The following is a 26,593-nucleotide window of genomic DNA, read 5'->3' as shown; positions in this document are numbered from 1 at the left end:
TATTTATTTATTTATTTATTTATTTATTTATTTATTTTTTAGTTTTCTGGGTTGAGGAACTGGATCAGTGAATAAAGGGTTTGCTGTATAAGCAAGAGGTACAGAGTTCAGATCCCCAGCACCCATGTAAATGCTGCATGGATGTGGTTCTCCTGTAATTCTAGCACTCAGAAAGCAAGGAGACAGGGAATCCCAGAGCAAGTTAGCTAGCTAGACTAGTCAGTCGTACCGGTGAGTCCCAAGTTCAATGGACATACACTGCCTCAATGAATAAGGTGGAGAACAACACTCTAAGATATGTGAAAAAAACAGGAAAATGTTTATATGCTTATACTAGATGGCACAAAGGCTATTCTCCCTCATACATGGAAGGTACCTAGATTCTGGATTTTTTTTTTTTTTTTTAAGCTGAGGATCAAACCCAGGGCCTTGTGCTTGCTAAGTAAGTGCTCTACCACTGAGATAAATCCCCAACCCGATTCTGGATTTTTTTAAGGTAGAGGGCTAGAGCCAGGGAGTGGTGCTGCATGCCTTAAATTCCAGGACTCAGGAGGCAGAAGCAGGTGAATCTCTGAGTTCGAGGCCAGCCTGGTCTACAGAGTGAGTTCCAGGACAGCCAGGGCTACACAGAGAAACCCTGTCTTGAAAAAAAAAACAAACAAAACCAAAACAAAACAAAAGGTGGAGGGTTAGAGTGGTGATTCAGTGGTTTATAACACTTGTTCTTGCAGAGGACCTGGGTTTGGTTCTGAGTACCCACATGATGACTCAAAACCATCTGTAACTCCAGTTCCAAGGGATCCAATAAAACCTCTTCTGGCCTCCATGGATACCTATCTGCATGCAAACAAAACATGTAAATACATATAAAACAAATAAATCTAAAACAAATTTTAGAGAAGCTGGCAAAATGGCTCAATGGGTAAAGGCATTTGCTGCCAAGTCAGAGGTCCTGAGTTTGATTCTTAGAACCCATATTACAGAAAGAAAGAACTGACTCTTGCAAGTTGTCCTCTGGCCTACATACACATTATGTCAATGTTCATACCCACACACATATACACTCAAACACAGATACAGAAACATAACAAACAAAAAGATCACCAAAGCTGGGCATGCTAGTACATGTCTATAGTCCCAACACAAGGGCAGTAGAGGCAGAAGGATCAGGTGTTGAAGAACATCCTCAGCTACATAAATGACATCAGGGCTAGCCTGGGTTACATAAAACCTCATTTTAAAACAACCAGAAGCCGGGCGGTGGTGGCTCATGCCTTTAATCCCAGCACTCGGGAGACAGAGGCAGAAGGATCTCTGTGAGTTCAAGGCCAGCCTGGTCTACCAAGTGAGTTCCAGGAAAAGGCGCAAAGCTACACAGAGAAACCCTGTCTCAAAAAAAACAAAACAAAACAACAAACAAACAAACAAACAAAAAAACAGAATCTGGAGAGGTGGCTCAGAAATTAAGAGCACTTGCTGCTCTTGCAGAGGTCTTGGGTTCAGTTCCCAGCACCCACACTGTGGCACATGATCATTTATAACTCCAGTTCCAGACCTCTTCTAACCTCTACATGCACTGCACATGATGCATAAATACACATGCAGGCAAAACACTCATACACATAAAAATTAAAACAAATCTTCAAAACAAATAACATATATAATACCTGAGAGACATTGTCTCTTTGTCTCTCATCTGAGGTTAGCTAATAGGTGCAGAGCTTGCTCAGTGCTCTCATACTGCTGTTGGGGTTGCAAAATAGGACAAGCTTTGGGTGGAAACTGCCAATATCTGCAATATTCACTATGGGGCATAACAACAAATGACAAGGCTATGTGTACATGATATGAATAGACATGTAGATGTTCAGGTATCAAGTAACTCTACTATGGGGGCAGGAGGAGAGGGGTGTGTAGGCAATTGTGGGAACAAGACTGGCCCAGGACCTTGCTGCTGGGAATGAATGAAATACCTTGTATCTGCCATCCATACTTGCTGTGGGATGTTCTGTATGTCCAATGTGTTGCTCTGATTGGTTAGTAAATAAAACACTGATTGGCCAGTAGCCAGGTAGGAAGTATAGGCGGGACAAGCAGAGGAGAGGATTTGGGGAAGTGGAAGGCTGAGGAGGAGAGACCTGCCAGCTGCCACCATGACAAGTGAGATGTAAGGTACCAGTAAGCCATGAGCCACGTGGCAAAGTATAGATTAATAGAAATGGGTTAATTTAAGATAGAAGAAGTAGATAACAAGAAGCCTGAGCCATTAGGCCAAACAGTTTAAATAATATAAGCGTCAGTGTGTTTATTTTATAAGCAGGCTGTCAAACTGCCTGGGCTTGGCAGGACCTGGAGAAAACTCTCCAGCTACACATACTGGCTTCTGGTTGAACATTCAAGGTAAATGGGGGGAGGAGAGTATTGTACTAGTTATTCTTCTCATTACTATGACATAATACCCCCCCAAAAACTCAACAAATGAAGACTTTATTTTGGATCAGTTTGAGAGTACTTAATAGCATGCCAAGAAGACCTGGTGATAAGGTATCTGATCACACTGAAACAGAGAAGGATGCATGCTGGTGCTCAACTCACTTTCTCTTTTTCTTTTTTCATTCAGTCTGGAACTTAAGCACACATTCCGGGCCTTCCCTCCTGAGTTAAACCTCTCTGAAAACACAGTCACAGACACACGTACATGATTATGGGTTTCAATTTGTTGTTTCATTTTGGTTTTGAGACAGGGTTTCTTGTAGCTCAGGCTAGCCTCAAGCTCACCACATGACTGAGGATGACCATAAAATTCTGATCCTCCTGCCTCTCTCTGCCTAGTTCTGGAATTTTGTGTGTACCACTAAGTCTGCCTGGTGGTTTCTTATCATTTGAATACCATCCCATTTTCCTGACCTTTCTTCCTTCTCTCTGCTCTGCAGCCCATGCTAGCCTCAAATGCATAATTCTTCTGTCCACACTTTCCTATAATCTCATATCCTGGTAGATGTCAGTGATGTCATTATGCCAGAAAGTCATTGCACTTCATATTTTGTTTCTTTGTTGCACACACACATACCACAAAATGACAGAAGAATGAGCGATAAAGGTGTAGCTTAGTGGCTGAGGACTTTCAAAGCACCTCCAGTACAGGAAGAGAAAATAGAAAAAGAAGCCATGTGGTGGTGGTGCACACCTTCAATCCCAGCACTCGGGAGGCAGAGGCAAGCAGATCTCTGTGAGTTTGAGGCCATCCTGGTTTACAAGCGAGTTCCAGCACAGCCAGAGCTATACAGAGAAACTCTGTCCCAGAAAAAAAAATAATAAAAGGAAAGGAAAAAAAACACAGGGTTCACTGACAAGATGGTCTACAAAACGAGTTCCAGGGCAGCCAGGACTGTTACACAGAGAAATGTTGTCTCAGACAAAACAACAAACAAAAAGAAACACAGGAATGAAGCCTGGGCAAGCAAGAGACCAATATGTGGTGATATATTGTGTCTCTCAAAATGTTATGTACCCTAATAAAGCTTATCTGAGAATCAGAGGAAAAAGCCAGCCACTATATTAAACATAGAAGTCAGGCAATGGTAGCACATGCCTTTTATCCTAGTATTCAGAGGCAGAAATCCATCTGGGTCTCTGTGAGTTCAAGGCCACACTGGGAACAGAGCCAGGCATGGTGGCACACGCCTTTAATCCCAGCACTAGCCATAGAGATCTGAAGGTCTGTACAAACAGACAGGAAGTGATGTAGCTGGGCAGAGAGAGGATATGAGAGAACAGAACAGAAAGGCATATAGGCGTGGGTATACAGGAAGTAGTTTTCTTTGGAGACTGAGGCATCTTTAAGGTGAGATAAACTGTGGCTTGTTCTATTCCGCCGATATCTCAGGTTTTCACCCCAATATCTGGCTCCAGGTTTTTTAATTAATAAAATCATTTAGTAATTTGTGTTACATTTGGCAGCCCAACATTTGTGGCAAGAATTCACTAAAACACTGATTGTGGCCTTGCAGGCCCAAGTTACATGCGGCTGGGGCCTCCACCCCATGTAGGCCAGTTTGTTTGTCTTTTTCTCTCCAGTGGGTGGTGGGCTCTCTCTGGATTCCCATCTTGGACTGTTACCACACTAGGTAGCTGCTTTGAAACTCCCTCAGACTCCTAATGTTCTATGCAGTCGGCAGAGTTGGTGAGTCAATTAAGATATCTTAAAGGGTGAAATTAGTTAAAAGAGAATTCTTTTTTCCCCACATTAAAAAATGGGAGGGTTGGGGATTTAGCTCAGTGGTAGAGCACTTGCCTAGCAAGTGCAAGGCCCTGGGTTCGATCCTCAGCTCAAAAAAAAAAAAATGGGAAACATGTTTACTATGAATGGAATTTGGTCTCTGTTTGACAACACATCAGGAAGTCTGAAAATGGAACAATTAAATGAGAGGATAATTAATGTTGACAGGATGTACGTAACATCAATTATGAATACTATTTGTTTGATCATTTTTATTTTAGCATTAAAAGGTTGGTCAATTTGAGTGCCAAGATAAAAGCTTTAGAAAAACCAGTTAAAATGATTTATAGATAAATTCAGACCTAGACAGAAGAATTTAAAGGTGAACCTATCCCAGCATTGAATTATATGTTACAGAGAAACAGCCTCAGGTTACCAGACAGCAAACATTAATCTACCCAGTAACCTTATAGGAATAGCCAAATGCTCAAGGGTATGTACAAGCTAACTGGACTCCAATTGAAGTGTTAGATTTCAGGAGATTTAAAGAGCTATAGTATCATATGGTATGCATTCTCCATTTGTTTTCTTGGTTTTGGTTTTGGTTTTGGTTTTTTGAGATAGGGTTTCTCTGTGTAGCTTTGCACCTTTCCTAGAACTCGCTTTGTAGACCAGGCTGGCTTTGAACTCACAGAGATCTGCCTGGCTCTGCTTCCCAAGTGCTGGGATTAAAGGCATGCGCCACCACCGCATGGCACATTCTCCATTTGTAAAGCAGATGTTAAACTTGGGGTTAACTTGTAAGAGAATTGTCCCTCAGGACTGGAAATTTTGGTTACAGCAGTCCTAGACACTGGGTCAAAGTTACAGTGAAGAACCTGGTGGAAAGAGGAAGCTAAAACTATAGAACAATCAAGTAGAGCTAGAGGTGTGGACATTTCCCAAGATCAACTTCTTGAAGAAGACAATTATGCTGATATACAAAGACAATGTTTATATGACGACAATACCCTGGCTTTATGCCAAGTGGCAGCCTTGAATACTTGGGACAGAATTGAAGAAGTAGGAAAGAAAATTGAGTCATTTACAAAAGTTATAAAGGGCCCCAAAGAAAAATTCATGGATTTCTTACAAAGGCTTCTTCAGCAGTAAATAGAATGATACCATATTCAGAAGTGAGACAGATAATAATTGAATCCCTGGCTTTTGAGAATGCCAATGCAGCATGCAAAGGAGTAATTAAGCCATTAAAGGCAAGATCAGCACCCTTGGAGGATTGAATCAGAGATACAATTAATATTGAATCTCATGACTATGAAAGTATGTGAATAGGAGAGGTGATTTCAAGAGGTTTGAAGAAAAATAGTGCCCGGGCGGTGGTGGCGCACACCTTTAATCCCACCACTCGGGAGGCAGAGCCAAGCAGATCTCTGTGAGTTCGAGGCCAGCCTGGGCTACAGAGGCACCAGGACAGGCACCACAAACTACACAGAAAAATCATGTCTCAAAAAATCAAAAAAAGGCTGGATAGATGGCTTAGCGGTTAAGAGCACTGGCTGCTCTTCCAGAAGTCCTGAGTTCAATTCCCAGCACCCACATGGTGGTGGCTCACAACCATCTATAATGAGATCTGGAGCCCTCTTCTGGTGTGCAGACATATATGCAGGCAGAACACTGTATTAATAATAATAATAATAATAATCTGCTAAACTATTCTACAAAGTAGCTGAACCACTTTCAATCCCATCAACAGTTATGAGGGCTCCAAAAAAAAAAAAAAGAAAGAAAAAGAAAAATAGTAATGTCAGATGCTTTAATTATGGTAAACAAGGCCATCTAAAAAGGGACTATAAACAAGGCATTCCTAAGAACAATGCTCCTTCAAGGAACAATGGCAACAGAATGCCCTTCCCTTCTGGATTATGCAGAAGGTGTGGTAAAGGGAAACATTGGACTAACAAATGTAGATCAACAATGGACAGACAATGTAATCCTTTGCCTTTGCCATGGGAAACTCGCTGAGGGGCCTTTCACAGGACCCCATGGCAAATTCAGTTTAGGCCTTTCCTGACATCATAGAAGAAACCCCTTCTCAAAGCAATTAAATAACCAAATACCTATTGGAATAACTTAGTCTGCTCAGAAGATAGAACAGCCATAGCACAGAAAACAAAAAATTCAGGAGAAACCATAAAGTAAATTTTTTGGCAAACTTCTATAAATGAACAAAGACCCAAATTAAAAATATGAATAAATAATGTTTTCATTGAAGGTCTTGTAGACACAGGTGTGATCATAACAATAATTGCTCCAGAATCTTGGCATTCAAATTGACCTCATCAGGAGGTAAATGTTCAGCTTTTAGGGATTGGAACATTGTCCCAAGTGAAACAGAGTGCAAGATGGATCAAATGTATAGGGCCAGAAGGACAGAGATGAAAATCAAAGCCATATGTGGCTAATATAGTTTTGAATCTATAGGGCTGTGAATTATTACAACAGTGAAATACCCAGATTAACATTCCTCCAATATCAGAAACAAACCATAAACTAACACATGTTACTGAGAAAAATATTACAAGGTATTATAAAGAACAAGTCACCAACCATCCAGATTGTACAAGAACAGAGTACAACAGCTGCTGATCTTCCAAGGACACCAACAGCTCTCCCTTTAAAATGGTTAACAGACAAGCCTGTACGGGTTCAACAATGGCCTTTAACAACAGAGAAACTGCAGGCTTTAGAAGAGCTGGTACAAGAGCAGATAAATACTCAGCATATTGAAGAATCAACCAGCCCTTGGAATTCTCCTGTATTTGTTATTAAAAAGAAATCTGGTAAGTGGAGAATGGTAACAGACCTAAGACCAATTAACAAGGTAATTTAGCCAAAGGGCTCTCTACAATCTGGAATTCCTTTGCCTACTCTGTTATCTAAAGGATGGCCTCTTATAGTTATCAATTTAAAAGACTGTTTCTTTTCAATAACCTTACAAGAAAAAGACAGAGAAAGATTTGCTTGCCTTCACACTGCCTACTTATAATAATTCTCAGCTTGTTCAGAGATGTCAATGGAGGGTTCTCCCACAGGGAATGTTAAATAGCCCAACCCTATACCAACATTTTGTATGACAGCCATTGGAAGTAATATGCAAACAATTTCCTAAGTCTATAATTTATCATTACATGGACAACATTTTACTATCTGATTCAAAAGCAGATACTTTAGAAAGAATGTTTGAAGAAGTAAAGAAATTTTGCCTTGTTGGGTATTACAAAATTGCTCCTGAAAAGATACAAAGAGAAGATTCTATTAGTTATTTAGGATATAAATTAAGTTTACAAGTTAGGCCACAAAAGTTGCAAATTACAAGAGATCAGTTACGGACTCTTAATGACTTTTCAAAGATTATTCAGACATTTACCATCTACAGACTATTGTTGGGGTAAAAAATGATGACCTGAGTAATTTGTTCAAAACCTTAGATGGCGACAAGGACTTAAATAGTTCAAGAGAACCGGGTGGTGATGGCGCATGTCTTTAATCCCAGCACTCGGGGAGGCAGAGGCAGGCAGATCTCTGTGAGTTCGAGGCCAGCCTGGGCTACAGAGTGAGATCCAGGAAAGGTGCAAAGCTACACAGAGAAACCCTGTCTCAAAAACTAAACAAATAAAATAAAATAGTTCAAGAGAATTATCACCTGAAGCTGAGAAAGAATTAGCCTTGGTGGAAAAGAAAGTACAAGAAGGACATGTGGATTGCGTGGATCCAAAGCTTGATTGCATTCTGGTTATTGTACTCTCTAAGCATTCTCCTATAGGAATTTTAATGAAGAGGGAAGATATTATATTGGAATGGATATTTTTACCAAATAAACAGTAAAAAATTAAAAACTTATGTGGAAAAGATCTCTGAGTTGATTTTAAAAGGAAAATTAATACTTCATCAATTAGCAGGAATAGACCCATCAGAAATTGTACCTTTAACTAAGGATGACATTGACAAATTATGGGCAGAAAGTGAACCTTGGCAAAGAGCTTGCAGTAATTTTTTGGGAGAGATTAACAGCAAATATCCCAAATAAAGACAGCTGATTGGATACTGCCTTGCATTGTAGGGGAAACTACAGTATCTGGAGCCCCTGCATTTTATACAGATGCAAACCAAAAAGAAAAGGCAGATTACAAATCAGAAAATTTAAATAAAGTGGTTCAAAGTCCTTATAATTTGATTCAAAAATCAGAATTATATGCTATTCTGATGGTAATAATGGATTTTTCAGAACTTCTCAACATAGTTACTGACTCTCAGTATACAGAAAGAATGATATTACATATTGAAACAGCAGAATTTATCCCTGATGAATCAGAATTAACTTTGTTATTTATTCAGTTACAAGATATAATCAGGAATAGGAAGCACCCCTTATATATAACTCACATCCTGATCCCATATGGAGCTGCCAGGCCCTCTGGCACAAGGTAATGATGAGATTGATAAATTATTGATAGGAAATGTGCTGGAGGTCTCAGAATTTCATTAAAAATGTCATGTCAATAGTAAGGGTTTAAAAAAGGATTTTTCCATAACCTGGCAACAAGCCAAGGAAATTATAAGGAAATGTCCTACTTGTTCTTTTTACAATCAGACTCAACTACCAGCAGGATGTAACCCAAAGGGTACTTAGAGTAATGAAATCTGGCAGATGGATGTGTTTCACTTTGCAGAATTTGGAAAATATGTACAGCATGCCATTGATACTTATTCAGGATTTCAATGGTTGACTGCTTTGAGTTCTGAAAAAGCTGATTCTGTAATCGCTCATTTGCTAGAAGTTATGACCATCATGGGTATACCTGCTCAAATTAAAACTGAAAGCTCAGCATATGCTTCTAGTAAAATGAAACAGTTTTTTGCTTATTACAATATAAAGCATATTACAATTATACCATGAATCCTCTAGGCCAAGCAGTCATAGAAAGATCAAATCAAACTCCAAAGGATATGCTAAATAACCAGAAAGGGGTAACAAAATCCCTCAGAAATAGATTACATAATGCTCTATTAACTTTGAATTTTCTCAATGCTAATGAGAAAGGAACAATGGCTGTGGAAAGACACTGAATAATAGAAAAAAACTACAGAATTAAATCAACCTATATACTTTAAGGACATGCCAACCTCAGAATGGAGACCAGGATATGTGTTACGTTGGGGACAAGGTTTTGCTTTTGTTTCTACAGGAAAAGATAAGCTGTGGATACCATCAAAATTTGAACAAGAGAGACCTCTTAATTAGAAGAGGTTATAGTTCATCAACCAACATGACCATCCTATTTAAACTAACTTATTCCGGCCAGATGGTGGTGGCACAAGCCTTTAATCCCAGCACTAGGGAGGCAGAGCCAGGTGGATCTTTGTGAGTTCGAGGCCATCCTGGGCTACAGAGTGAGTTCCAGGAAAGGTGCAAAGCTACACAGAGAAACCCTGTCTCAAAAAAAAAAAAAAGCCGGGCAGTGGTGGTGCACGCCTGTAATCCCAGCACTTGGGAGGCAGAGGCAAGTGGATCTCTGTGAGTTCAAGGCCAGCCTGGTCTACAGAGCTAGTCCAGGACAGACTCCAAAGCTACAGAGAAACCCTGTCTTGAAAAACCAAAATAAAATAAATAAATAAATAAACAAACAAACTAACTAACTTATACAATTATCATATGCCTTTTCATTTAATCAGATATAACTTGCCAAAAGGGAACCTCCCCAAAGTTAGGGTTGGGGAAGGATTTTTGTTTTTTCCTTCATGAGAATGAAGGATAAGGAATCTGAAGAACACTGGACAAATGAAACATCTGAAGAAAAAGGACAAATCACCCAGAAAAAAATGTCCCAAGAAAAAGAGTAAATTGGCCTATTGATATATCATATATCTAACAGGATAACATTTCATAAGTCTTTCTAAATGTTTGTTTCTGTTCTCTACAGACACCTAACACAAATGGTCTTTTTGTAGTCCCAGTTCAATTAAAAATTAAATCTGGCTTTGAAGTTGGAGTATGGCTCTCTCCTCTAAACCCAAGTATGTTGTTAAAAAGAAAATGCAAAATCTCTGTATCATTTCAGAAGATCCACCTGATATGGGACAGAAGAAAACCAAAATTAAGGGACTATTCTATTGCCAGTAATCTCATTTCTTTGGTTCTATTTTGATTCTTTAAACTTTTCTTAAGGCATGAATTTTATGTCAAAATTTATAAGATATATATATATATATATATATATATATATATATATTTAAACTTTTGTCATGACATTAATGGTCATATAGAGTACTAACTAATTCTAGAAAGAAAAAGGTTTAATCTAGCTGCCTGTACATGTTTTTGTGTTTGAGTCTCCATCATTTTTATGCAGGAAATCATGACCAGGCCTAACAGCAAATTTGAAGCCTCCAAAAACATGATGGGGCCCCACAAGTATGATTCCACATGGACAATAATAATTCCACTAAATTGACAAACATCACCCAAAGATCAGCTTTCAACTACAAACTGCTCAGGACAATTTTGAGATGGCTAACTGAGATGATCCAGCCTCACAGACTACTTGAGTAAGGACTTGAGACAAGCCCTGCACTTTCTCATTATGAAGAGATTGCACAACAAATGATACAGCTCCCTCTCCCAGGACTTGACAATTAACCCAAATTTTTTTTCAGGATTCCCTAATGATGCCCTTTGCCCTCAGACAACAGGAAGTAATTTTAAGAAAACCACATCCAGTTTCCCAAGAGGTAGGGTAGGTGGTTTTGGGTCTTCAATGGGTTTTGGATAATTGTCATTGTTTAGGATGGTTGGTTACAAGTTGTTATTTGTTAATGGTTAGGAAATAAGTTAAACAAAGGAAATTAGATTCAGGGTTCTTGTTTGAAAGAAAAAGAGGATATAGGTAAGAGGTAGCTTATTGAATCTACTCTGAAAATAAAAAAGAGAGGATATAGATTTGATAAGATAAAAAGGTAAATTATTGAATCTACTTTTAGAAGGCAAGTACTAGTTTTAGATATTTTACACTGGATTGGATTTTTGTATATTGTATATAAATTATGTATATTGAGGCTGGAGAAATGGCTCAGTCATTAAGAGCACTGACTGCTATTCCAAAGGACCCAGATTCAATTCCCAGCACCTAAATGGCAGCTCACAACTGTCTGTAACTCCAGTTCTAGGGGACCTTACACCCATGGCAAAGCACCAATGCACATAAAATAAAATAAACAAAACAACAAATTATGGACATTGATATAAATTTGAGATTAATTTTGTTAGAAAATACTGCACATATATTTCTAATCTTGTTCCAAGGTATTGTACCTATACAGTTCATTTAACAATGTAATGCAACTTGCTAATCCTTGAAAGTTATTTTTTTAAGATTTATTTATTTATGTATACAGCATGTATTCCTGCATGCCAGAAGAGGGCACCAGATCTCATTACTGATGGTTGTGAGCCACCATGTGGTTGCTGGGAATTGAACTCAGGACCTCTGGAAGAGCATTCAGTGCTCTTAACCTCTGAGCCATCTCTCCTGCCCTCCTTGAAAGTTATTATTACCAACTAATTCAAATATAAATAAATGAAAGTTAGTAGTTAATCATTACAATCAAACCTGTAGTCATATTAGGTATGTTTTCAAGGTCAAGCAGAGATATATTTTAGATAGACAGGTCATCTTCAAACACTTCAGAGATCTGTAGAATATGACATTTAAGATGTTTTAATAACACAGATTTTTTTTCTTTTTTTATGATAATGAGACATGTCTACTCCTAGCAGCAGCAATCTACTTCAGAGATGATTGGCACTGAAGAAACTCCACATGTAGTTAACTTTCATCACATCAAAAGTTAGCCATTGGGCAAGAAAGTGCCCTCACATCAACTACTGACAGTATGCTGTCCAAAATGGACAAGCAGGCCACAAAACAAAGGACTGCTGATCCTTGCCAAGACAAAGTAGGAAGGCTCTTTAGAAAATCCTGCCTCACAGATGAGTCTGTCAGACATGCTAAGCCTGTAGGCCGAAGATGATGCCCCAGTGTTGCAGAGAAACCTTGGGTGGCTCTCCAGGCAGCTGGCTGTTTCTGTCATAACTCACACTTTTTTGGAAGTCCCTTGTTTGCACTCCCTGTTTTACTAGGTAATATTATTTCCTTCTTGGATCTCTGAGAGAGTTGAAGATTAGATAGTTTTCCTTGTTAACAATTTCAGAAAAAGCCAGGCGGTGGTGGCACACACCTTTAATTCCAGCACGCAGGAGTCAGAGGCAGTCGGATCTCTGTGAGTTCAAGGTCAGCCTGGGCTACAGAGCAAGATCCAGGACAGGCACTGAAACTACACAGAGAAACCCTGTCTTGAAAAACAAACAAACAAAAAAAAGCTAGGTGGTGGTGGTGCACGCCTTTAATCCCAGCACTTGGGAGGCAGAGCCAGGCAGATTTCTGTGAGTTCGAGGCCAGCCTGGACTACCAAGTGAGTTCCAGGAAAGGCACAAAGCTACACAGAGAAACCCTGTCTTAGAAAAAAAAAAAAAGAAAGAAAGAAAAAGAAGTTCAGAAAAGAAACTCGCTAAAGAGGTGTAAAGTGTATAAGTTTGAAAGACATCAAAAGATAGTTTGGGTAATGCAAATTAGGATAGTAGGTGAATTAAATACATCCTTTGGATTCACAAAAATAGATAATGGAATATTTTCTCTGAATTTGTCAAATGCAAATGGACTAGACATTGTTGATGTATTTATTGCCTGTATATATTGTATATAGTTATTGTACTTATTGTCTATATTTTCCTTATAATTTTTATTTTAGACAAAAAAGGGAAATGTGGTGATATATTGTGTCTTCCAAAATATTGTGCAGCCTAATAAATCTTATCTGAAGTTCAGAGGGAAAAGCCAGCTACTATATTAAACATAGAAGTCAGGCAATGGTATTTGGAGGCAGAGGTCCATCTGGGTTTCTGTGAGTTCAAGACCACACTGGGAACAGAGTCAGGCATGGTGACACACGCCTTTAATTCCTACACTAGTTAACCATAGAGGTCTGTAGGTCTGTGATCTAGCTGGGCAGAGAGAGGAAATGAGATGGCAGAACAGAAAGGCATATAGGTGTGGGTATACAGGAAGTAGGTCTCTTTGGAGACTGAGGTGTCGGTGAGGTGAGGTTGTCTGTGGCTTGTCCTATTCCCTGTTCTTTCAGTTACTCCCAGTATCTGGCTCCAGGTTTATTAATAAGACCATTTAGAAATCTGTCTTACACCAATAGCCTTCCTTCTCACCATACTATCTCTGTGCATGGCCCATACCTAGCACATCTGTTCCTTTGTGATGGCATGAATTTCCAGAACATTGAATGGCATCTGCTGGCAGCTCCTCTACTTCTTTCTGCAGTCCTATTTTCTCTTCTGAACTCTATATTCATCTCAGAGAACTTTCAAATGGCCTACTGAACTTGAGTCACACCTAATTAACCCTCCTCAGGCCAGCACGGGCTTCCAATAATGAGGTTCATACATAGACAGTTGAACCCCAGTGGCCACACAGGAATCTTAGGAACTGGACCCTCTAGTTCTGCTCTTCAAGCTTGGCCCCATGATGGTTAATATTGTCAACTTGTGACAGGATCTAGAGTATAGATTCTAGACTCACAAGACGACCAGCCTCTGGTTGTGTCTGTGTAGGAGTTTCTATATTGAGTTAATTGAAGTAGGATGATCCTCTCAGTGGGTATAGGTAGCACCATCCTATGGGCCAGAGTGTTAGAATAAATAAAAGAAGGAACTGAGCTGAGCACCTGCTTCACCTCTCTGCTTCCTGACTGTAGATGCAATGTGACGACCAGTTGCCTCAAGCTTCTGCCACCATGCTTTCTCTGCCATGATGGATTGTACCATCAAACCGTGAGCCAAAATAAACCCTTTCTCCCTCTTTAAAAAAATTTATTTTATGTGCATTGGTATTTTGCCTGCATGTATGTTTGTGTGAGGGTATCAGATCCTCTGGAACTAAAGTTACAGTTGTGAGCTGCCATGTGGGTGCTGAGAACTGAACCCAAGTCCTCTGCAAGAATAGCCAGTGCTCTTAACTGTTGAGCCACCTTTCCAGCCCCACTTCCCCTTCTTCCTTAAGTAGCTTCTGTCAGCTATTTTATTGCAACAAGGAACATAGCTAATACAGCTCAACACTTCAAAGGGATCCTGGATCCACCATGGTATAGCCTTCCGTCTCTCCATTGGCCACAATAAGAATGTGGCCTGTCTAGCCAGGCATATTGATAAATCTTTAAACCCAGCACTCAGGAGGCAGAGACAGATGGCTCTATGAGTTTGAGGCCAGCCTAGTCTACATAGGGAGTCCCAGGATAGCCAGGGCTACACAAAAAGACTGTCTCAAAAAACAAAACAAAACAAAACAAAACAAAAAAACAAAAACAAAAACAAAAAAAACCTGACATCTCTTTCCCTGACAGACCTTTATCCTCTTAGTCTTGACCATAAGGACTCCCAAGTACTTGGCGTTGTTTTCAGAAAATAGATCTGTTGCATTTATGTTACTTTTCTTGTCTAAAACACCCAATTGTTCTAATAAAGAGCTGAATGGCCAATAACAAGGCAGGAGAAAGGATTGATAGGGCTGGCAGACAGAGAGAATAAATAGAGCAAGAGAGATCAAAGAGAAAGAACTAGGAGAGGAGGATGCTAGGGGCCAGCCACCCAGCCATGGAGTAAGAGTGAAAGTAAGGCATGTAGATTAAAAAAAGGGGGCTGGAGAGATGGTTCAGAGGTTAAGAGCACTGGCTGCTTTTCCAGAAGAGCCAGGTTCAGTTCCCAGCACCCACATGGCAGCTCTCAACTGTCTGGAGCTCCAGTTCCAGGGCATCTGACACCCTCACACCAATAAAATAAAGTTAAATGAATTATTTTTTAAAAAAAAGGAAAAAAACCCAGAAGCAAAAGGAAGCTGGGATAATTTCAGCTAAGGAAAGCTGGCTAGAAATAAGCCAAGCTAAGGCCGAACATTTATAAGTTATAATAAGATTCCCTGTGGATTTATTTGGGAGCTGGGTGGTAGGGCCCCAAAGGAGCCAAAAATAAAAATAACCAACAACATAGATCCTTCCCCATGAAGACTCATGAGTGAACTTCAAAGGATTTCCTTTTCCATAAGATGAAGGATTGAAGTAGTTCCTGTCTAGGTATGATCTATCCAGGCTCAGAGTCCCTTGGGCCTCAGATCCATATAAATATAGAGTTGAGAGAGCTTGGGGACTAAAGAGGAAATTTGAGGCACTAATATGTGGATAAGATAGCCGAGAGTGAACTTTTTCTCCATGGTGGCTTCTTTTTCTGATGGCTTCTCAAAAGGCAGATTGGGATTGTCACAGGGAACTAGACAATTCACATCCAAGACTCCCAGCAGTATACATCTGGAGTAGATGAGGTCTAACTACCTACTACAATGTGCTCCCAAGATATCCTGACCTACTTTACCCTCTCCATCCTCAAAGTGATCTCATATATCTCTACCATAGGCACAGATTCAAGGACCAGGCCTCCTCCAGCCATAGCAAAGCTCACTACATAGTATCATCAGATATTCATGCTTGCCAGTGACAAGGTGCAGACAAGCACCTGGCCTCAAACAGGGAAGGGACTCTCAACTCACCTTTTCTACTCTCCAAGCTGGATCACTATGTCTCAGCTTAACCCAAGAGGAACTGATAGAGCTGCCATTGAGATGGCAGAGCCACTGGTACTGGAGGCTGAGGCACTGTCCACCCTCAGGTGGATCCCGCCCCTAGGGCTATAACAGTGACTAGTCCCCATGCAGACTGAGCAGGGTAGACACAGATGTGGCAAGTGAACAGTGACTTCAAGGCACCTACAGCAGCCATGAGTGCTGGGACTAGGGACAGGAGCTAGGAGAGGTTGCTTGGCCAAGACCCCATGGCAGAGGCAGCTAAGAAGACACAAGAACCTGGGAAGGAGGCTTAAGGAGGTATTCCCTTTTCACTCCAGAGCTTTGTCCAAGTGTGAGGCTATGTCCCCACATTCAAGAACTGGGGAAGGGAAGGCAGGGTCATGGCAACAGCTGGGCCTTCCCTTAGAAAGCCCTCCTTTTGCTTTCAGATTTGTTCCCATGGCATACCTTTCTGTTTCCAGACAAGTGAAATATTTAGAAGAGGCCAATCTACAGAAAGATTAAAGGTTGCTAGTGTCTAGGCCTGGGGATATGAGGAGTGACTGCTAAAAAGCCAGGAAGTCCTTGGAATAATGATGCAAATGTTATTGATGTATATGTAGGGGATGGTTGCATGCATTGTGAACAAACTAATTTATTCACTTAATTATATGGTTTAAAAATGAATGGGTGATATGATGGCACACACCTTTAATCTCAGTACTTGGGAGGCAGAGGCAGATGGATCTCTGAGTTCAAGGCCAGACCGGTCTACAGAGTGAGTTCTTAGGACAGCTATGGCTATGTAGAGTGAACCTGTCTAAAAAAATAAATTAAAAAGGAATGGGTGAAAAGAAGAATCCTTTGGTGTGGTCTGTAGAAGAGGTTGACACAGGATCTTACTCTGCAGCTCATGTTGGCCTGGAACTTGCTGCGCAACCCAGGCTAATCTCAAAACTCATGCTCCCTCTGCTTCTACTTCCCTAGTGCTAGGATTATAGGTGTGCATCACACACCAGGTAAAATGACCAAAATATTATATAAATGTTATTTCAACAAAAATGTTTAGGTCTAGAGAGATAACAGTTGGTAAAGTCTTTGCATTGCAAACATGAGATTATCAGTTTAATCCCTAGAATCCATATTTTTAAAAGCCCAATATTGATGATAGATATACATGTGCAATTTCAACCCTGGAGAGATAGAGACAGGTAGCTCCCTGGGGCTCACCGACATGCCAGCCTAGTGTACTTGGCAAGTTCCAGGCCAGTGAGAGATCCCATCTCCAAAAAAAAGTTGGAGAACAAAAATGACACCCAGGGTTGCCTTCTGGCATTTGAGCGTGTACACACACACACACACACACACACACACACACACACACACACCTCTCTCTCTCTCTCTCTCTCTCTCTCTCTCTCTAAAAATAAAGCACAGCTTCTTATAATGCAGGCACTCTGGCTCCCACATGTGCACTTTTTTATTGTAAAAGAGAAAAGCAGTAATGACAATATCAGGGCCAGAGAATAGCAACTAACATCCTCCCAGAGTGCTCTGACATGATCCCAGGGAATCTAGGCACCTGGAGCCCTAGAGATATGGAGGGCACGCTGGGGACAGCCAAGGTCATGCCCACTTCTGGATGCTCACCGGATCTGGTATGAGAAAATGGGGACACATGAAACAAGGAAAGGAAGCCAGGAAATAAATAGGGGCAGGCTAGCATGTCACTTATAATTCTCCTCTCTCTCTCTCTCCCCCCCCCCCTCCCCATCTTCCTTTCTCTCCCTCCCTCCCTCCCTCCCTCCCTCCCTCCCTTTCTGTGTGTGTGTGTGTGTGTGTGTGTGTGTGTATGTGTGTGTGTGTGTATGTGTTAAAAGTGGTCTTACTATGTAGCCTGGGGCAGCTGGGAACTTATGCCCCTCTTGCCTCAATTTCCCTATTGGAGGGATTATAGGTATGTGTTACCATGTCATATTAGCTATCTCTTGTTTCCCAGCAGGATGATTGCAGGTCACTGAAAGCCAAGATGACTCACCCCCTGACTTTGATCTGCCTAGTCCAGCAGTGGAACCACTAAGAAGTGGCTTCCCAGGACCTAACCTTCCTGCCTGTCGTCCCTGACTCCTCACCGTGTACTTGTCCCATTTCTTCTCTGGGTCATAGGGCTCCCAGCGACTGGCAGGAAAGATGTGCTTGTTCTTCTCATACCAGCTCCTCAGCACCACTTTGCCTGCATGTGACTGAGGAATGAAGGCTGTAATTCAGGGCCATACTACCTGACCTTGCCTTCCTGTGACATCTTCCCAAGGACAACCCCGTGTCAGGCTCAGTTGCCTGACCAGTACCCTAGCACTATCATACCTCATCCTTCTCCACAGTGGCATCACTGAGCAGTCGTACATCATCATGAACATCAAAGTTGAAGAGTGGCCCTGGAGGGGAGAAGCAGTAATCCCAAGGCCATACTACTGCCCTTCCCAACATATTAGAACAAGCTACAGGATAAACTAAGCTAGAATCACTCACCACTCTTTCCTCGTGCCTTGGTGACGATGAAATCGTAGAAGCTGTGATGCTAGGAGCAGAGGGTGAGAAAGGCAAGCTTGATGATCCATCTAGGCCTCTGTCACCCACTATTCCCCACACCCCTACCTACAGGGTGGGAGCAGGCACCACTGTGCTCACCAGCCCTGGAAGAGTGCACAGCAGTATGGTGACTCTATGAAACCAGTGTACATGACCCTGGGTTGAAGGGACTCACATGGGGGATGATTAAGTCCTCCTTGATATACATGAGCTGCTCCACCCCTGCTGACCTGTGAGAGAGAGAGGAGGGGATGAACAGCTGGAAGTCAGCAGAGTTGGCACAATGCTTTAAGCCTTATAATTTAAGGGAAGCTGTGTAGTTTAGTGAACCTGGGATGGGAACCCCAGTGTCCTCTACTTCTGGAAGTTAAGAAAAAAGAGCACAGCTTTCCTCTTTGAGGAGCACAGTGCCCAGAATAATATCTTCCCAGATGTGGAACAGTCAGCAGGGTTATCTGATACCCTGGCCAGGAAGGCAGGCTCTTCACAGATGCACAACATAGGCACACACATTGTGTAGTTTGCTCACCTGAGCTCACTGAAGTCTTTACGCAAGATCTCAAGTGCTTTCTGCAGGAACTGCTGCATTGTGTTGCCCTTTTTCATCTGCAGAAGCAGGTATACCAGTGAATTGGGAAGTAAAACAACAGCCCAAAGAAATACCTCCAAGAAGGCAAAGACCCATCCTGCTATCCACAGAGGTTTCCCAAGCCAAGACTGTCAGCTACTTTCCACTGAACTCAAGACAAAGGAGCCCTTCCACTTCTTACCTTAACTGTGCGCCGGTGTCCAGAGCCATCCCAGTAACTAAATGTGATTTCAATTTCTTCACCTACAAAGAAGAGTTGCCTCTTGGTCTTCAGACCCAAGTGCTCAGAGTTCCCTTGATATACATAACCAAGGTGAATATTTGCAAGAGAACTGTTTGGGCCTTGGCCCTGTTCTCTCTAGACCACACATGCTCTACTAGAACTTATTGTTTTTTTAATAATTTATTTTTATTTTTATTTTATGTGCATTGCTGTTTTACTTCCATATATGTCTGTGTGAGGGTGTCGGGTCCCCTGGAACTGGAGTCACAGACAGTTGTGAGCTGCCATGTGGGTGCCGGAAACTAAACCTGGGTCCTCTGGAAGAGCAGTCAGTGCTCTTAACCACTGAGCCATCTCTCCAGCCCCTATGGGTTGTTTTAGTGTCTGTTTTGTTTTTGACTTTCTGAGACTAGATCTAATGTAGCCAAGGCTGGCTTCAAACTAGCCATGTAGCTAAAGATGACCTTGAACTTCAGATCCTTTTGCCTTAGTCTCTTGAGTGCTGAGATAACAGGCCTAAGCCACTATATCTAGCTATATAGTACTCACTCTTGATTTTCTCCTGCTTGGCTTCCCACTCCTGACGCAGCTCTTCTCGAAGCCGATTCTCCTCCTCCTGAGAGGAAATGGACAAAGGATGAGGTTCAGGGCTGCTTCCTGGGCTAGAGTCTCCACCAAGGCCAACTTCATAATCAACATCAAAGTCAACACCAGGGCCAGGCAGTTTTTACCTCTCGGTCCCGGTCAGGCAAGAAGCTTGTGTCCACATCAGGGTTCTTCCCCAGTTTCCTTTTCTTTGTGGTGATCTCTAGAGCAAATGAGACAAAGACCATCTTATCATTTTTCAGAAAATGATTTTGCGTGTTTGTTTTTAGAGAGTCACATTTATGTAGCCCTGAGTGGCCTGGAAGTCTCTTATATAGACCAGGCTGGGCTCAAACTCAGAGAACTGCCTGCCTCTGCCTCCCAAAGTGCTGGGATTAAAGGCTTGTGCCACCACGACTGGCCTAAAAATGATTTTGATCTCTATGGACCTCTCATGCCCCTAGAGCATGTTTTAAGAACTACCAACAGCCAGTAGGTGGTGGCACACGCCTTTGATCCCAGTAGTCAGGAGGCAGAGCCAGGCAGATCTCTATGAGTTCGAGGCCAGCCTGGTCTACGGAGTGAGTTCTTGGACAGGCTCCAAAGCTATACAAAGAAACCCTGTCTTTTTTTTTTTCCAGAGCTGAGGACCGATCCCAGGGCCTCGTGCTTGCTAGGCAAGCGCTCTACCACTGAGCTAAATCCCCAATTGAAACCCTGTCTTGAAAAGCCAAAAAAGAATAAAGAAAGCAAGAAAAAGAAAACCATTTGGGTGATGGTAGCACGTGCCTTTAGTCCCAGCACTTAGGAGGCAGAGGCAGGCGGATCTCTGTGAGTTCAAGGCCAGTCTGGTCTACAAAGCAAGTTCCAGGACAGCCAGGGCTTACACAGAAAAACCCTGTCTCCAAAACAAAACAAAACAAAACAAAACAAACAAAAAACAAAATAAATAAACAAATGAAAAAATAAAAACAGAACTACAAACCTAGATAAATAACAAGCATAAACTAAAAAGAAAAATAGATGCCAAGGCACTGGATGACCAGTTCCTGTTGCTAAAACACCAAAATGAAATCTCTGGATGGAAGGGGAAAGCCCACCACCTATGCTTTTTAAAAGCCCTAGTGAACTAGGTGTAGTGGCACACACTTGTAATTTTAGCACTCAGAAGGCTGAGGCAAGAGCATTGAAATTTGGACGCCAGCCTAGGATATATAGTGAAACTATCTGAAAGAAAAAAATCCCACTGATACACAGTGAGAGGTTGACAACATTTCCACTAGCCTATGTAATCTAGAACAGTTCCTAAGGTGGATGCAAGATAATTACCAAGGCCAGACTGAGCTACATAAGACCCTGTCTCAAAATACATCAAGCCAAAACAAAAACAAAAACAAAAACAAAAAACAAAAACAAAAAAACAACACTGCTTGCCACATAGAGCTCTGAACACTACTAAATGTATATCTAGTTCAAAAAGCTATAATGGTATTATTTCTGGGTTAAATATACTGCTAAAATTAAAGTAGAAGGGCCTAGTGTGGTAGTGCACACTTACTATCTTAGTATTGAGGAAAATCAGGAAGATCCAGAATTCAAGACCAGCCTTAGCTACATGAGACCCTGTCTCAATAAAAGAAATTTTAAGAAATTACAGTGGCAAGAAGCAACCAGAGGGGGGTGGTACATGGCTAAAATAACAGCTATTAGCTAACTTATTCCAAGTCCTCACATGTCCTTTGTCCTGTTATTTCATTACAACTGTTTCACTTCATCATCTACTCTTCCTACCTCCTCCCATCTCTGCAACTAATGAAATATTCATCCTTTATGCCCAACCCAACTATCCCCATATGACTATCTCACATTGATCTAGCAATTTTCCCTGGGTTCTAGGGAAAGCAGCATTCCCAAGTGTCCTGAGCCCACACTGACTGTGTAGCCTGGCCAGGCACAGAACTGATGTACATACATAGGACTGTACATTGGAGGTACTGGATTTAAGCATATATAGATCAAATTCACCAATCACAGTAAGTGGCCAGTGGCCACCTGTGGTGAGCAGTCAGTCACACCACTTGGCAGTGGCCAGTCGTGGTGGTGCATACTTTAATCCCAGCACTCAGGGAGGCAGAGGCAAGCGAATCTCTGTGAGTTCAAGGCCAGCCTTGTCTACAAAGTGAGTTCCAGACAGCCAGGAGTGTTACACAGATAACCCTATCTTGAAAAATCAAAACCAAACCAAACAAACAAACAAACAAAAAAACCCACAATACCTGACAATGTATTCACAAACACTCCAATTATTTCAGAAAGTTTCAGCAGGCAAGCCTAGTCCAGACTATCTTCTCTTCTCCTCAGTTTATCTTGTGTGCTTCAAAGGACAGCTTTTGGATCCTTTTAGACCAGGCACTAGTAGTACTCTGGTAACTTCTGACACTGATGGCTCCTATACAGGAGCTACTGGTCTAGCTCTGAGTCAGTTTACTGCTGACAGCAACTCTATCTTTTAGGTTTAAAAACATAATGCTGCCTCAGTTCTGTCTTCTTCTCCTACCCTTTGTGAAACTGGGGACCATAAGCACAGTAGGTGACTTAGGCTAAAAAATGAGTGTGTTTCTTCTTTTGCCAGCCCAAATGTCAGCCCAAATGTCAAGACAGAGCTCTGGTGGGCAGTGCCCTCACCTTCCCTCTCCAGTTCCTCCTCATACATGGCCACCTCTTCCTCCTCTTCACCTCCCTCTTCTTCTTCCTCCAAGGTGAAGGACAGGCTAGAGATCTTCCGCTTGGCCTCCTTCTTGCGCTCCTTCTCTCGCAGCTTCTCTAGCTTCCTACCAAAGCATGGGTGGTCATCATGCCCCATGTTCCTGCCCTGGGGCCCCTTCTTTGTCCCAGAGCCACTGTGTACCTAGCATGGAGTCCACTTACCACAAGCTGGATCTCCCCAGCACCCCAGAGGGATTCTATATGCTCTAGTTTACTTCAAGCTCAAGGGCAGGGCTCAGATTATGACACACCAAGCATAAAGGACACAGGGGTCATGGGACAGATAGGAATGGCAACAATGCAGGCTGTTCAGGCACCCAGTAAAAAGAAAGGGCTCAGAAAGGACTCACCACCTTTACAGAGGAACAGAAAGAAAGATAAACCTGGAAAGTGAGAACCAGTGTGGAGCTCAATAGATACTACAACTGCTCCCAAAGCAAAAAATGGGGTCTCCCTATGGAATGGGAACAGCCTGACCCACCCCCAGGAGTTCCTAAGCACTAGCTGCACTGGAAGGGGACCACTGCCTTAGAGAGGATGGGGGACCCACAGCTGTAGCTCCTTTGATTGCTCCTTTTTTGCCAGCTGCTTCTCTCGTTCCTTTACCAGTGCCTCCTGCTTGGCTTTCATGTCATTCAAGGTCACAAGACCTGTGAGGCAAGGAGACATGGGAGGAAAGGCGGGTCAGCCAAGGCTAGTGAAGGAGTAGCCCCTGGGTCTGGAAAAAGGTGGTACATGTGTCCTGCTTACCCACAGTACTGGATTTGAGCTCTGCTTCCACAGCATCATAGTGTGCAGAAAACTTCTTGTCAATGTTAGATTTCATTATATTCTCCTGCAGGGGAGGTACACATCAGTGAAGGCCATCTACCACTCCACTGTGGAAGTGAAAGAGTGGCTTTGGGTCCTAGATCTGTAGCCAGACACACTATGATATGATCTTAGAAAAGACACATACCCCTTCCCTTTTCTGGGGGGAAGGGTCCATGAAGCTAGGAGGACTAAAGGAGTCAAAGGAGATCCTTTCCTTGGCATCCCTGAACTGCTCTGGCCCCTTCAGGTCTCCTGCTGGGGATCAGTACTCCCTCGGTAGCCTATAACCACCACCATACTCACCTTTGGCCTTTTTCCTACTCAGTCTTTAAGCCGAAACTCCTGAGACCCAAACCATGGGATTTCAGGAAAGGATAAATGAGAAGAGGGATAAAAAGGTACAGCCCTCCTCCCCACGTGAGAATTTTCCTTCTTTTTGGCCCAGGATATCATCAGCAGCTACCTAGGTCACTGTTCTTCAGTCCAGCACCATCATAATAGGTGCTAAGTAGGTCCCTCTCTGATCAGGACCTGTCAATGAGTGGCCAGCAGAGGTGTACTTCCAGCTGCCACTGAGGCAATGGGGTCAGAGCTAGAGGACTAGGTGTCAATACAAACATGACTGAGGGTTGATGATAACCTCCATCTGAAGGCTGGTTCTTGGGTTTGGCTTCTCATTTCCCTAGATAGGAGTTGCTCTCACCTGGAGAGCTAAGGCCCTGCTCTTCTTAGGAGTCTTGCCCAAAGGATCAAGCCCAGATCTCCTTGGTACCGTGCCCCTGAATCCAGTGACCACTCAACGAAGAAGCCCTGAGGGAAACGCTAGTACTTTGGGATGCTAAAGGCTCTGGAACTAGCTTCAGTGGCATACCCCTGTGGCTCTCCACTCCCCTGTATGCATTGGAAGGCTGGGAACATGAACTAGAAAGCTCTGTGTTCAGGAGGAGTGCCAGCGAGTGTCGCCCAACATCAATGCAACCAAGAATCACTGACTGTGGCTCCCTCCTGCTGAAGTTTTCACAAGCTAGTGGTCTCAATCTCTGACATAGCCCAACACTGAGCCCATTTTACAGATTACACTGATTCAGCTGGCTTCCCTTACCAGCCAGAGATGCACAAGCAAGTCCCGCCCCCAGTGTGGGGGGCCCGCCCTCCGGGCACTCTAGCCCGACTAGGGGTCTCCTAGAGCCAAATAGCATGAGCCCATCGGGGTCCCGCGCGGAGCGCATGCTCTGAGGCGCCCTGGCCTGGCCCACACCTCTGCAATCCTCTGCTTCATCTGCTCCATTTGCTCACGCTGTTTCTCCCTTTTCTTCATCAGGTGCATGGCGCGGCCCGCCTCGCTTGCGGCGCCCTTGTACTGAGCCATAATGGCTGTGGCGGTGGCAGCGGCAGTGGTGGTGACTACAGCGGTGCCGACTTAGGCTGAAAGGAGTCCTGGCGGCAGCAGCGGCTTAGTCAGCTGATGCTTGACGTCAGCCACTAGAGAACGTGCGGACGCCGGCCCTGCCTTACGCCCGCGGTCCTGGCACGTGATCGCACCCCGCCCCACCCCACAGGAGGTTGGGCTCCTTTCCACATCATTTAGAGAAACTGCAAGTTCATTCTGCTGGCTCTTTTGTGACAGAGCTGTGTCCCCTAGCTTCCTGAGTGCCCTCAAAGTTAACTGCTGTCTTAAGCTAGACCTCCAGTCCCCTTACTTCTTCCAGTTGGCCCCAAGGCTAAGCACAGAGCTTCCCTGACTTAGCTGATGAAGCTCTTTGAGCAGCTACATCTCTTAAAGTGTCCCCCTTCACTCTGAGGCTTAGTCTCTTTCCCCTACTTGGTCACAAACTGACACTATTTGGCTGCTTGGATTCCACCCCCACTCCCCCAAGACAGGGTTTCTCTGCATAACCTTGTCTGTCCTAGAACTCACACTGTAGACCAAGCTGGCCTCGAACTCAGAGAGATCCACCTGTCCTTGCTTTCGAAGTGCTGGCATTAAAAGCGTGAGCCGCTGGATGCACACCTTTAGTCCCAGCACTCGGGAGGCAGAGCCAGTGATCTTTGTGAGTTCGAGGCCAGCCTGAGCTACCAAGTGAGTTTCAGGAAAGGCGCAAAGCTACACAGAGAAACCCTGTCTCGAAAAACCAAAAAAAAAAAAAAAAAAAAAAGCATGAGCCACCACTGTGGTGATATATACTGTATACCAGAACAAGCCACTAGAGTAAACATAAAGGCCAGGCAGAGGCAGCACACACCTTTGATCCCAGGACTAGGAAGTGATGGTTGGGTGGAGAAAGATATATAAGGTATGAAGAGACAGAAACTGAAGGCTTTTCAGCTGAGGAGTTGTAGAGGTAAGATGTGGCAGTGGCTTGTTCCTTTTTCTCTCTGATCTTTCAGCATTTACCTCAATATCTGGCTCTAGGTTTTTTTTTTTTATTAAAAGACAGTTTAGAATTCGTGTTACATACCACCTCTCAGTTGGCTGCTTGGATTTTTTGCTATCATCCAAGGATAGGTATGGGTCCCTTTGCTTTCCCAGAACTGAGGCTGGTTCAGGCAGTGATGGGTACTAGAGGAAGTACTTCCAGAGGACCCAAGTTCAATTCCCAGCACCAACCGACTGTAACTCCAGTTCCTGGAGATCCAACACCCTCTACTGCCTTTGCAGGCAGCAGATATGCAAGTGGTGCATATTCATCTAGGCAAAACACCCATACACATAAAATGTTAAATGTGTGTATATATGTGTTTGTGCATAAACCATGGAGTTGGTTTTCTCCTCCTACCTTAACATGGGCTCCAAAGATCAAATTCAAGGTTGCCTGGAAAGTGCCTTTACCCATTGAGCCATCTCACCTGTGCTTCCCTGCCTCAGAGAGCCCAGAATGGCTTTGATCCAGTCTCTACACCTAGATGCCTTCTCTCTTGGAAACCACTAGTGCAGCTGGGCAGTGTTGGCATACCTTTAATCCCAGCACTAGGAAGGCAGAGGCAGGCAGGTCTCTGAGTTAGAGGCCAGCCTGGTCTACAGAGTGAGTTCCATAAGTTCCAGGACAGCCAGGGATATAAAGAGAAAACCTGTC

At 42.9% G+C, this 26,593-nt stretch overlaps 1 protein-coding gene across 1 annotated transcript; it reads right to left on the bottom strand.

Annotated features, from left to right (window-relative positions):
• Window positions 1-17,395: 17,395 nt before the first annotated feature.
• On the bottom strand, window positions 17,396-24,988 carry Fam50a (family with sequence similarity 50 member A). Its single transcript, XM_036174685.1, has 13 exons — window positions 24,778-24,988; window positions 23,457-23,541; window positions 23,257-23,356; window positions 22,626-22,771; window positions 20,087-20,163; window positions 19,905-19,971; window positions 19,314-19,375; window positions 19,073-19,149; window positions 18,719-18,773; window positions 18,484-18,532; window positions 18,319-18,389; window positions 18,087-18,197; window positions 17,396-17,609 (listed from the first exon to the last, which is right to left on the bottom strand). The coding sequence occupies exons 1-13, from the start codon at window positions 24,886-24,888 to the stop codon at window positions 17,601-17,603; spliced, it is 1,020 nt and encodes a 339-aa protein (XP_036030578.1). The 5' UTR covers window positions 24,889-24,988; the 3' UTR covers window positions 17,396-17,600.
• Between the last annotated feature and the right edge of the window lie 1,605 nt (window positions 24,989-26,593).

Source organism: Onychomys torridus, chromosome X (assembly GCF_903995425.1).
Source record: "Onychomys torridus chromosome X, mOncTor1.1, whole genome shotgun sequence".
In the NCBI taxonomy this organism is placed as follows: domain Eukaryota; kingdom Metazoa; phylum Chordata; class Mammalia; order Rodentia; family Cricetidae; genus Onychomys; species Onychomys torridus.
Note: the sequence above shows the minus strand (reverse complement) of the source record. Positions and strands in the feature narration are given on the sequence as shown.

Bases quoted from the DNA above. Each gene is read 5' to 3' on its own strand.
- Fam50a (XM_036174685.1), bottom strand. From the start codon at position 24,888: ATGGCTCAGTACAAGGGCGCCGCAAGCGAGGCGGGCCGCGCCATGCAC. The intron at 20,164-22,625 runs GTGAGGGCACTG...CATTTGCTCTAG, and splicing joins GGAGGAACTGGAGAGGGAAG to AGATCACCACAAAGAAAAGG. The intron at 18,774-19,072 runs GTGAGCAAACTA...TCTCTCTCACAG, and splicing joins AAAGACTTCAGTGAGCTCAG to GTCAGCAGGGGTGGAGCAGC.